This window comes from Apis cerana, linkage group LG3, assembly GCF_029169275.1.
Source record: "Apis cerana isolate GH-2021 linkage group LG3, AcerK_1.0, whole genome shotgun sequence".
In the NCBI taxonomy this organism is placed as follows: domain Eukaryota; kingdom Metazoa; phylum Arthropoda; class Insecta; order Hymenoptera; family Apidae; genus Apis; species Apis cerana.
This window is the reverse complement of record NC_083854.1, coordinates 4,530,214-4,542,229: the sequence shown is the minus strand read 5'-3', so window position 1 is coordinate 4,542,229 and position 12,016 is coordinate 4,530,214. Positions and strand designations below refer to the sequence as shown.

Below are 12,016 nucleotides of genomic sequence, written 5' to 3'. Positions count from 1 at the left end.
ATATATTAGTTTGGAAACGTTTATTTGATATATATATATATATATATATATATACACGTGAGTGTATATGTGCGTGTGTGTATATATATATATAATAAAACTATATATAAGCGCCACTTGCAACATTTTTTCGTTGGCTTGGTGCATTCAATATGATAATCGCGGTTTCTTATCTAGCTTTCTTGTCGTTTCAATGAATGATCAAAATCATTCGTTGCTTATTCTTTTCAGTGTCATGTATTTGTTAGACGAAATTTTATGTTGTGCCTTCAAGTTGTGGAACTTACAATAATTGTTGGTGTTGTATGTTAACATTAACGAGACTTTATAGAAATGGTGAATATAGACACAATACAAAAAAATTATCCGCTGCATTGGCTTATATGGAATAACAATTATGTAGAACTCGAAGAGGAATTATCTACAAAGCTGGTTGGTAAAAAAAAAAAAAAAAAATTAGGAAAAAAAAAGAAGTGTCGATTACTAAGTAAACTATACCTGTGATTAAACTAATGGTGACAATAAAAATATACGAATTGACAATATTTATCAATTGTTTTTTTTTCTATAAAATATATGTATATATATATATATATATATATATATATGACAGATGACAATTTATATTTTATGTTAGACATTACTATAGTTTGTAATTACAATAAAGAAAGATATACATATACACGTGATAAAAATATCTTTATTAAAAAAGTTGTATATTGTTAGTATATAAAATATAAATTTAATTTTTTTTAAAATTATATGTTTGATATTAATATTAACATTATATAATAAATAAATCATTGATTTTTAAATTATGGAAATTAATTATATATTATTATTATTGATTTAAGAAAATCATTTGATACTGTCAGAATCTGATGAATGAAGCCTTGCATGAGTAGAAACCATAAATGTTCATCAACTTGAAACTTTTGATATTATATGTTCAATATATCATTGATGAATTTGATAAAGCTTATAAGAGATCTACTATGTTAATTATTAATATTGATAGTACTTAATATCATTTATAATTGAGAAAAAAAATAAGGAAAAATAGGAAAATAAGGAAAAATAAACATTAAAAATGTTTTTTAATATTAATTCATATATATATTTCTTAAAATTCAAATACAATATAATTATACAATACAAATATTTTAATAATATTTTATTTATATTATTGCATATTAAGAAAGTAATATTTTATTTTCTATAGCATAATATTGAAAAACTTGATAATAGAGGAAGAACACCATTGATGTTAGCTGTGACTTTGGGTCACATTGAATCTGTTGGAGTATTATTGCAACATGAAGCTAATGTTAATACAGAGAATACTCAAGGATGGACTGGTATTAATCATATAATTTTATTTGATAAAATATCAAATTAATTAATATTATAATTTTATTATTATTATAGTGGTACAAGAGGCAGTTGGTACTGGAAATCCTGAATTAATACAAATGGTGTTAGCACATAGGGATTATCAAAGATATTGTAATCGGGTAGCTGGTATTCCAGAATTGCTTCATAAACTTAAACAAGTGAGTTAAAATATGTATACAAATATTTATGAGCATAGTGAAAATTTTTTAGCTAGCATTTCCATTAAACAAATGTTCATGAATAGAATTTTTTCTTTTGATTTTTTAAATAAGATAATATGAAATACAAATTATAAAAATTCATATCAATAATACAAATCAAAAATTCAAAAATATTTGTGAAACATTTCCCTGGTTAATAAAAATTTTATATCTATAAGTATTTATAATATCTATAAATTAAAAAAATATTTTTTCAGGCTCCTGATTTTTATGTAGAAATGAAATGGGAATTTACTAGTTGGGGTAATTATAGATTTTATAACTTTTTCATTGTCTTTAATTATAAATATTAAATTAAATTAATATTTTATTTATTATTAGTTCCTCTTGCCTCTAGAATATGTCCTAGTGATACTTATAAAGTATATAAACAAGGCAGTAATGTGCGAATTGATACAACTTTATTAGGATTTGATCATACAAAATGGCAACGTGGAAATCGTAGTTATGTTTTTAAAGGACAAAGTGAGTAATTGAATATAATTCTTTGCATGAACATTAATATAAATTTATTTTAATCTTCAGGTTTTTTTGTGTCTTTTTCTTTTATATTAATAGTAGAATTTTTTATTTATTCTTTAATTGTATATATTAAATGCAAGCTGCATCACATGTACCTGTGGCAATTAGATGTGAACGGAGTTATGTGTTCAGTATGGTTGGACAAGAGTCAGGTGACAGAATTATTTTTAAAATTAAATTCATATGCAGAATCATAGAAAATATAAAAATATAATAAAACATCTCTGTAAAATAGGAAAATTTTCTATTTCTTATATACATATTTATTTATATATTTCTATTTCTTATAATTTTCTTGTAATTTTATTACTTTTATTATTTTTTAAAAAGCTGATATAATAAATTGAAACTTTAAATGGTAAGTGTAATATAGATATTGTAGTAAAAATAATTATTATTAATGTTATTTATATCTGTATGTTTTTTATGAGTAATTTAATATAATAATGATTAATATAATAAATTTGAAAAGTTTTGATTAAAATTGTTGTAATTAACAGTAAAAAATTTTAAATTTAAGTAGAAAACTTTATTTGAATAAATTTTTTTAAATATATATTTTTAATAATAATTAAATTTATTTATACAGATGATGGAGCAACAATGATGGAAGTAGATCACAAAACAAGAAAAGTATATGTTGAGCATATTAAACTCGTAGATATTGATGATATGCAATTAATGGAACCCTCTGAAGAAGGAGTACTAGCTCGACTTACAAATCCAATAGTTACTACATATATAGATACAGATAAAATTAGTTTTGAACGGTAATTGTTTTTCTTTATCATTTCCATTAGTATATATATATTTATTAATAATTATTTATGTTTAATTAGTAATAAAGCTGGTTTATGGGGATGGCGCTCTGATAAAAGTGAAGTAGTTAATGGACATGAGTGTAAAGTGTTTAGTGCATGTAATGTAGAATTAATAACAAAAACTCGATTAGAACATTTATCTGAACCTGATAAGGCACGAGCTCGTGCACCTCGTACACCTCTTCAATCATTTCTTGGTATGGCTGAACAGCAGCAAGAGAACAGTAATAGCGCAACTACTAGTGTAATTTTTTTTTCTTATATATTTCTTTTCTATATAATGTGCAATAACAATGAAATTCATTTATCATTCGTTTTTAGGAAGAATATAATAATATTGGAAATCCTTCTAATATAACAGCTGAAGAATATTTTGATCCAGATGTTGATTTAAATGGAAGAGATATAGGTAGACCAAAAGAAGTTAATACAAAAATTCAAAAATTTAAGGTATATATATATATACATATATATATATAAAAAAACATTATTAGCAATATCTAAAAAAATCTAAATCTAAATCTAGTTATGTTTGTATATATAATGAATATAATCAAATATAAAACAATAGGCAACTTTATGGCTTAGTGAACAGTATCCATTAAGCCTTCAAGAACAAATTATGCCAATTGTTGATCTTATGGCAATATCTAGTTCACATTTTGCAAAACTAAAGGATTTTATCCAAATGCAACTACCAGCTGGATTTCCTGTTAAAATTGGTTAGCTTTAAATTGTTTTTATTTATTTATTCTTTTTAATATAAATTATAATTTTTAAGTATTCGAATTTTTTTTATAGAAATTCCTTTATTTCATATATTAAATGCAAGGATAACATTCGGGAATATTTTTGGTATGGACCAAGAAGTGGCTCATGTAGGACATTTACAAGAAACTAATAGAATGACTTGTTTAGTTGATGATATTTGTTTTGAAGCGCCAATGGGATATGTAAAACTAGGTAAGTTCAATATTTATACAAATTAAACATTAAATAAAAGTATTCATAATTTAAATTTTTATTATTTTATTCTTAAATGTACTTATTCATTTGACAAAATTCTTTTACTGTTACAACATTAATATAATTGTAATTATTTATTTAGCAGGTGCTGAAGTTCGAACACAATTTAGTATGGAAGAAGAGGATGATCTATTACAATTTGCTATTCAACAAAGTTTATTAGAAGTTGGAAGTGAACGTGATGAGGTAGAAATATTTAAAATTTTTATATTTTTATATTTCATTAAAAAATTTTTTCTTAATAAAAATAAATTCTTAATAAAAAATAAATTCTTATAATTTAATATCATTTATTAAGGTTGATATATGGGAAGCCTTAAGAGCGCAGAAACCATCACGACCTACTACGCCTAATATGACTACTGAAGAAGAAAGGCAGCTACAAAGGTATGAAAATATGTCGTTTATTATTATGAATATTATTTTAGATATTTTTCTTTTATTTTAAAAGTTCTAAAATTTTATTTTGCATGTGTTCTTGCTCAACAATTAAAATTCAGAAAGGTGGGTGATGGATTGCTATAAATATTAGATGCATAATAAATTAACAATATATATATATGTAAATATTTTTACAGAAAATTCAAGGAATTGTAGCAGATATTAAAAAAAAAATCCAATTTATTTTGATATTTTATTTTTTTTTATTACATTATTACATATATTACATATTTTTTTAGTACATATTAATGTACCTATAGAATATTATTATCAGAAAATTTTTTTTTTAATAAATAATTTTTATCCTTTCTTTTTCTCTCATATGTAAAACAGAGCTATACAGGCAAGTTTGGCGCTTTGTCAAGATAGTACTGCTGGATGTGCGAGCGGTCAAAATAACACGGATAAAACAAATGATTTAGAAAACAGTGACTCGCTCGAAGATACAGCGGAACAATTAAGACTGGCGTTAAGACTTTCGGAATTACAACAGTTAGAAGAAGAACAGCGTCGATTATTAGAAGAAGAAACGTTTCGACAAGTGTTGGAATTATCTCTCACAGACAAATGAATGTGCAATAGTCATAGCAAATTTGATCACATTATACTTCCACGACTACGTGAAATCTTCCAAAAGCATGGCTATTAAACGCGAAATCATTTCTTACAATTCATAAGACGCATTAAATAAACCTGTTGTTTACAACAGTCATTTGTTATAATATATATAAATAGTTAAAAAAAAATATATATATATATATAATATGTATATATGTATGTATGTATGTATATGTGTTTATGAATACATATATATATACATAAATATATACATACATTACATACGTACGTACGTACATACGTAATATATATATATAAATCGAACGGTGGAGATAATATAACATTAACTATGAAAGTAAATAATTTAAATTATGTTATTTATTTCTTAGCTACATTTTATATGAATTAAAAAATTGAATAGTATGGAGGAATACATGGTATATTATGCATAATACTCAGAAGTCTTGAAAATTACAATTGCTCTAACAGAAAGATCAGAATATTTCTGGCTCTCCAAATTATATTCGAATTAAATGATATTAAATAAATAGAGATAAATTCTTATTGAAAGTATTGTAAGTTACGACTGTCAATATTTCAAATAAAAAGCTTGTAATTCTCAAGTCTTCGATGATTATCTGTTTTATCCTTTTTCCTAATAATTAGATTCGAATTTTCAAAAATTTCTAGTATCAAAATTTAGGGATATATACCAAATTAATATTTTATCGAATAATATACTAACAAAACTGCCTCTTAACGTTCAGGCAATTAAAACTATTCCAAGTTCCTTTTTATACCCGTGATAAAATAATTGTAAGTAGCATTTCAATTTATTAAAAATAGCAATATAACGAAAATATATTATTTATTTCTTGTAGTTTATGCATTGTAGATAAATAATTTTGTTGGAATGTTTAGTACAAATTATGTGTATGAAATAAAAAAAAAAAATTATTAATTAATTTGTTATTAGTATACCAATAATTTATCAAGAGACAAATGTAATAACTACATATCTGTAAAAATTTCTATTTCAAAATTGAATTATTACTTAAAACAGAATCTTTTTTATAAATTAAATAATTGGTCATAATGAAATGTAATTGTAGTATATTATTAATATTGTAATAAAAAGGTATATTTCTACAAGTAGTATATAACAAATATAAGTATGTGTACAAAATAAAATATGTAGAAAAAGTGTGAAAAAAAATATTTATATAACATAAGCAAAAATTATATTTATTACTAATAGATGATAGTAATTAATTTGTCAGATAATAATTCATTCAAATTCTGATTGTGCCCTGAAAGAAAAAGAAATAATGTTTTTATAATTATAATTACATTTCATAGTATAAAATATCATTTGAACAATATTTTTATGTTATTTATATTCGTTCAAATAATTTGAAAATATTTAATATGTACCTCTTAAATATAGTATTTAATATATTTGCACTTTGTGTGAAACGTTGTTCATTCTTATATGCTTGTTGATACCATTTTTTGCGCACAGCATTCCAATGTACTCTGTGTTCTCTTAATAACATTTCTCGTGATTTTAGAGTTTGTCCGTCCTGGAATATATTATGTATTTACAATATTTACAAATTTATGATGTATTGGTTAAATCATCTTATAAAAATAGACAAAATAAGAAGATTTATCAACATAAATATCTTACATAATCTAAATTCAATTCCTCTTTTTCTCTAATTATTGGTGAGGGTATACGATTTTTAGGTATAGCTTCTTCACAAGGTAATGGAGGTGGTAAATAATAAACATCACGAACTTCTCCATTACTATCTAATATATTATTACTTATATTAACTTCATTTAATATCTCTGGACTTGGACTACGTATTCTAAACAAAAAAATATACAATTTTTTTTCATATTATTTTTTTTATGTTAATATAATATAATAAAATATATATAATAAATCATTAAAATAATTTTTTTGTATAACATCATGAATAATTAATATTTATAATTATGTTAAAATTAGCATTAACTTTGCATTGGCATATTCTTTCTATTAAATACATATAGACAACACAATAGTTTATATTATGTAAAAAATTTTTTAAAAATTCATTATAAATATTTATCTTTAAGATATATTAAATGTTCAAATAAAAATTATATTTGTAATTTTTATATTGTTAATTATTTTGCAATATAATAATAAAAATTAGTTACTTACTAAGGTAATCAAAAATTTTTATATGCCATTACAGGATTAACATATATGAAACAATATTAAAATTGAATATTAATAATTTTTTCATTATTTTTTATTACTCACTTTGGAACAAGATTAGGATTTCTTGGTTGATTTGCCATCCATGCTCTACATATAGGATAAAGTGGTGTATCTTCTTGAAACTGTGCTAAATCAACACTTCTATCAAATAATTTCATTACATAAGTATGATGAAATGCAGTATCCATTTGCACTTGTCTACGACGTCTTACTTTACGTGGTTGTTGAAAACCCATTGATTTTGTTCTATATATGTTATCACTGCATAAAAATTTATTATTTAATGATTTATAATAAATATATAAAAGAAATTATGCATATTAAAAGAATTACATTTTTTTAATTTGATGTTTATAATCTTGTGTAGAACTCTCTTCACTTGAATCTGCTGATGATCCTGTATCACTATGTTGCAATAACTCTCTGAGAGCTCCTTTTAAACGATCTCTTGCTACAAGTACATCACTATCTCCTATAGAATAAAATATACTTTATTATTAATTATTATACATATTGATGTAATATTCTATTTATTACTAATGAAATTATGAAATATGAATAAGTTTTTATTACCTAATTCATCTTTTATTTCTACCTTTACACGACCGGGTATTGGTACAGATGGTGATTGATTGTTTCTTTTTTTTCCCATCTAAATTATAAAACAATTAGCATATTTATATATATATAAATTTTTAATATTTAATAATAACTTTTATAATTTTTATAGTATCATATATTATTTTATTACAAACCTTTCACGTTGAATTTATTTGTATATTAAATAATATAAATCATATTTCTTTTGGAGATAAAAATTATATATAATTATTATTATCAAAGAAAAATACGATAAATTACTTAATTACTTATTTATTTATTTATTAATATATATATGTATATATATATATCATTGAGAATTTGAAAAAATGAGGTTAGAATATTAAGTACAATTTAAATATATAATTTTTTTTTTATATTAATGAAAATTAAGTAATTTTTATTATATCTTTAATTTTATTTTTTATTTTCAATTTTTTTGAATAGAAGTTACATTATATTAATTAGGAATTAATAATTATTATAAAAACACAAATCAAATGATCTCCAGTAATTTTATACATTTAACGAACTCGATGATTTCTTTTTCAGAGGTAAAGTATATTTTATTATCAATTAATCCAATATAGTTGATATATTTGTATTAATAATATCATTAATATATTTTAATTTTCAAATTTTTTATAATTTTATCCTTTACATTTTATATTTTTATTTTAATTATCATTTTAGTTTGGTTATACTATATATTATATATTTTTATAATAAGTTTTAAATTTGTTTAAATTTTAAAAAAGATTTACAAAATTATATTGCAACAAAAAATAAAAATTATATGATTTTAATTGAGTTTATTGTTTTATATAAATATATGTTAAAAAAATATAAATAACAAATAATAGGAATAATTGTATATTTTTAGAATTTGAAAGTTAAATCATTTTAAATAATCAATTTAAATTTATATAAGTTGATTATTTTTTTAAAATAAATTTTTAAAAAAAGAATTTTTAATATGTAGAAATTTAATTTTTCAATAGTATTGAATATTTTAAATTGAATATAATTTTTATGTATATATAATATGTTTTAGATTGTTGGAAACAAATAAAAAGATGCAGTGGCTATTAAATATTCAAATACTTTTAATTATTAATGCAATAAATATAATATTCACATTTACACATAATTGTGTTTTGCATAATAAAGATTATAGATGTAAACTAGGAACAAAGACACCATATAGATTTATATCAAATTATAATGATTCTCCTCTTGAATATTCAGGTAATATTAATTGAATAAAATCAAAGTATTATCTTTTTTTTATTCTATTAATAACAAACTTTTATCAAAATTAAACTTTAGGTTGTATTTCAAAAAAAATATGGTTGCTTTTAAGACATGGTACAAGATATCCTGGTAAAAAATATGCATCATCTATGATTGAGAAATTGCCAAAATTAAAAAAAATTATTCTAGACAACTATAAAGAAAACAAAACAAAATTTACAAAAGAGGAAGCAGTTTTATTTAAAGAATGGAAAATTAGTTTTAGCGAAGATAATATTATGAAATTAACAGAAGAAGGTGAAAATGAAATGATCGATATTGGAGAAAGATATCAATCCAGATTTTCTGATCTTATGCCAGAAATATATAATAATCAAACTTATAAGGTAAATAATAATATATATTTTTTATTTTTAATATATTTTCTTAATTAAGAATTAATTTTAGTTTAAATACACTGCTACTCAACGCACAGAAGAAAGTGCTAAAAATTTTGTTATTGGTCTATTTGGAAGATACAATAGTCATCAAGTTCAATATCCAAAAGCAGAACATAAGGATCCTATATTAAGAGTAATTTATAATTATGTAATTTAATAATTATATGATTTTTTATTATATGATGATTTTTTAAGTTTCTAGTTTTATAAACGTTGCGAACGTTGGCGTTCTGAAATTGACAAAAACCCAAACTCGCGCGTAGAAAAAGATAAATTTTTGAAAAGTGAAATTTATAAGAAAATGTTAGATGATGTTTCTAAACGTATTGGTTATCAAATTAATCATGGTATATCGAATATATTGCAATTAATTTCAAAACATGAAAAAAAAATATATCATAAAAAAAAAATATTTATATTTCAGAAAATATATATTTAATGTATTTGATGTGTGGATTTGAAACAGCATGGAATAAAAAGTTTGAATCACCATGGTGTAAAGTATTTTCATTGCATGACTTTAAGGTATATTTTTAAATTTGATTTAAATTTATTAAATTTATTGAATTTGTTAATTTTAATTATTAATTGATATTTTATTAGATACTTGAATTTGCTGATGATTTGGAATATTATTGGAATGATGGATATGGCTATAAATTATCTTATGAGCAAGCATGTCCTGCTTTGAGAGATGTTTTTAACTTTTTTGCGTAAGAATAAATTTTCTCTGAAAATTGAAATATTTATGTTAAATGTATTATTAAAATTTTATTTTCAATTTATAGATCAGATGAAGAGTTGTTGGTATCGGCGTATTTTACTCATTCAGGCACTATTTTAAAGTTGCTAACTTTATTAGGAGTTGCAAAAGATGACCAACATTTAACACACGATTTATTTCCATTATATGCTGACGATAGAGCTTGGAGAACTGGAATTATTGATACTTTTGCATCTAATATTGCATTCATTTTATATAAGTAATTATTTACTTATATTATATATATATATATAATTTAAGTAATTATAATATTGTATTAATTGTATATAATATTGTAATTTTTTTGATTTTAGTTGTTCTGGAATTTCCAGTGTTCTTTTTATGCATCAGGAAAGACCATTATATTTACCAGGATGTCCTATAAATATACCATGTTCATTGTCTACTATGAAAGCACTTTATCCTGACCAAGAAGAAGAGTGTCAATTTGAAAAAATGTGTTCAATGAAGGAATCATCATAAAATAATACAGAGTTTAATTTTAAAAATTATATTATATTACATGTTTTTATAGTTCATTATATTGAAACAAAATAAAATGAGTGAATTCATTATTTTTTTACTTTACAAAAAAATTCATTACATTTCATGAAATTGTATTTTTATTTATTTATATTCATTATTGTCTCGTCAGAAAATCTTGTAATTATTTTCTTAAAAAACTTAATAAATCCAAATCGAAATTTTAATGAATTGTTAAATGAAAATCGTAATCAAAGAGAATAAAAAATAAAAATAGAGTAAAATTTGTAAAATTAGCGCCACTTCTGAATATCTTTGAGATTAAAATAATGTAAGATAAGCAAATAGTAAGAAAAAAATAAAAGATTAATAACGCTATCTATTGAATACTAAAAAGATCTCTTTTTTTAAAAATAGAATAAGATAGAAAAGAATTGAGAATTAGCGCCATCTCTTGAGTGCTTTTTGTAAGAAATGTTTATTTTATATTCAAAAGATGGCGTTGATTTTCAATTCTTATTCTATTTTTATCCTTCTTCTATTATTTTTTCTTTCCCTTCATTAATTTCATTTGCGACACTCTGAAGATGGCGTTGATTTCCATATTTTTATCCTATCTCTGTCCTTCTCTTACCATCTATTATCCTTGTTTGATATCATAGAGATATTCGAATATCTACTTGCTTGTTCTACATCATATTTACAATATAATTATTTTATTTTTAAAAATAAAAATTTTTTATTAATAGGAAGTATTTATAATCAGTATCAATATAACACAGACTCAAATATTTGTTATATTTAATATAAAATATAAAAATTAATTCAATCTATAACGATGTATTGATTACAATTGATTATGCAATGTAATATTATATTATAGGTTTTATTTACATATAGTTGAAAATTCTAATGAATTAATGATACTATCTATATTTGTTAATTTTTAATTTTAATTTTGATGTATGTAATTATGATATTGAATTGATCGATGATCAATATTATATTATTAAATGAATATATTATTGCATCATATATTAATTCATCAAATTTAATTACATCTATCGATATTTATCTGAACGTATATATATATATACATATCCTATCGTTATTTTCGAAATCCAGATTTTCGAGAATTTTTTCCGCACTACTGGCATATCAATCGAATAAAATATACAATAAATAATAGAGAATGAGTAAAAATCTTATACACTCAA

The 12,016-nt window shown here is 21.8% G+C and overlaps 3 protein-coding genes across 8 annotated transcripts in view; 2 read left to right on the top strand and 1 right to left on the bottom strand.

Moving 5' to 3' along the window:
• The first annotated feature begins 119 nt into the window (after window positions 1-119).
• On the top strand, window positions 120-5,945 carry LOC107993896 (ankyrin repeat domain-containing protein 13D). Of its 4 annotated transcripts, none has more exons than XM_017050564.3 (14): window positions 120-432; window positions 1,223-1,358; window positions 1,429-1,553; window positions 1,814-1,859; window positions 1,938-2,081; window positions 2,219-2,290; window positions 2,728-2,908; window positions 2,978-3,203; window positions 3,281-3,409; window positions 3,531-3,681; window positions 3,761-3,922; window positions 4,071-4,171; window positions 4,284-4,372; window positions 4,760-5,945. In XM_017050564.3, the coding sequence occupies exons 1-14, from the start codon at window positions 334-336 to the stop codon at window positions 4,995-4,997; spliced, it is 1,899 nt and encodes a 632-aa protein (XP_016906053.1). In that variant the 5' UTR covers window positions 120-333; the 3' UTR covers window positions 4,998-5,945. The 4 variants fall into 4 exon arrangements, with proteins under 4 accessions (XP_016906053.1, XP_016906052.1, XP_016906056.1 ...); XM_017050563.3 differs by having other exon boundaries at window positions 4,068-4,171; XM_017050567.3 differs by lacking the exon at window positions 2,219-2,290 and having other exon boundaries at window positions 121-432.
• The window catches only part of LOC107993844 (protein lin-37 homolog), an 85,961-nt gene continuing 78,550 nt past the window's right edge, over window positions 4,606-12,016 (bottom strand). For 2 of the 3 annotated variants that reach the window (XM_062072332.1, XM_062072333.1), the window contains exons 2-7: window positions 7,833-7,911; window positions 7,593-7,731; window positions 7,302-7,520; window positions 6,675-6,858; window positions 6,419-6,567; window positions 4,606-6,294 (exon numbers count right to left, since the gene is read on the bottom strand). In XM_062072332.1, the coding sequence (XP_061928316.1) occupies window positions 6,273-6,294; window positions 6,419-6,567; window positions 6,675-6,858; window positions 7,302-7,520; window positions 7,593-7,731; window positions 7,833-7,911 (792 nt within the window). In that variant the 3' untranslated portion in view covers window positions 4,606-6,272. Of the gene's footprint in view, window positions 6,295-6,418; window positions 6,568-6,674; window positions 6,859-7,301; window positions 7,521-7,592; window positions 7,732-7,832; window positions 7,912-8,014; window positions 8,205-12,016 lie in introns of those variants that run through there. The other variant, XM_017050470.3, reaches the window with a different exon arrangement.
• On the top strand, window positions 8,936-10,891 carry LOC107993843 (multiple inositol polyphosphate phosphatase 1-like). The gene is made up of 8 exons (XM_017050468.3): window positions 8,936-9,107; window positions 9,189-9,499; window positions 9,561-9,686; window positions 9,756-9,900; window positions 9,978-10,078; window positions 10,157-10,266; window positions 10,342-10,536; window positions 10,631-10,891. Exons 1-8 carry the CDS (start codon window positions 8,936-8,938, stop codon window positions 10,797-10,799), a joined length of 1,329 nt encoding a protein of 442 aa, XP_016905957.2. The 3' UTR covers window positions 10,800-10,891.

Bases quoted from the DNA above. Each gene is read 5' to 3' on its own strand.
- LOC107993896 (XM_017050563.3), top strand. From the start codon at position 334: ATGGTGAATATAGACACAATACAAAAAAATTATCCGCTGCATTGGCTT. The intron at 433-1,222 runs GTTGGTAAAAAA...TATTTTCTATAG, and splicing joins AGGAATTATCTACAAAGCTG to CATAATATTGAAAAACTTGA. The intron at 3,923-4,067 runs GTAAGTTCAATA...TTATTTATTTAG, and splicing joins AATGGGATATGTAAAACTAG to CAGGTGCTGAAGTTCGAACA.
- LOC107993843 (XM_017050468.3), top strand. From the start codon at position 8,936: ATGCAGTGGCTATTAAATATTCAAATACTTTTAATTATTAATGCAATA. The intron at 9,500-9,560 runs GTAAATAATAAT...AATTAATTTTAG, and splicing joins ATAATAATCAAACTTATAAG to TTTAAATACACTGCTACTCA. The intron at 9,901-9,977 runs GTATATCGAATA...TTTATATTTCAG, and splicing joins TGGTTATCAAATTAATCATG to AAAATATATATTTAATGTAT.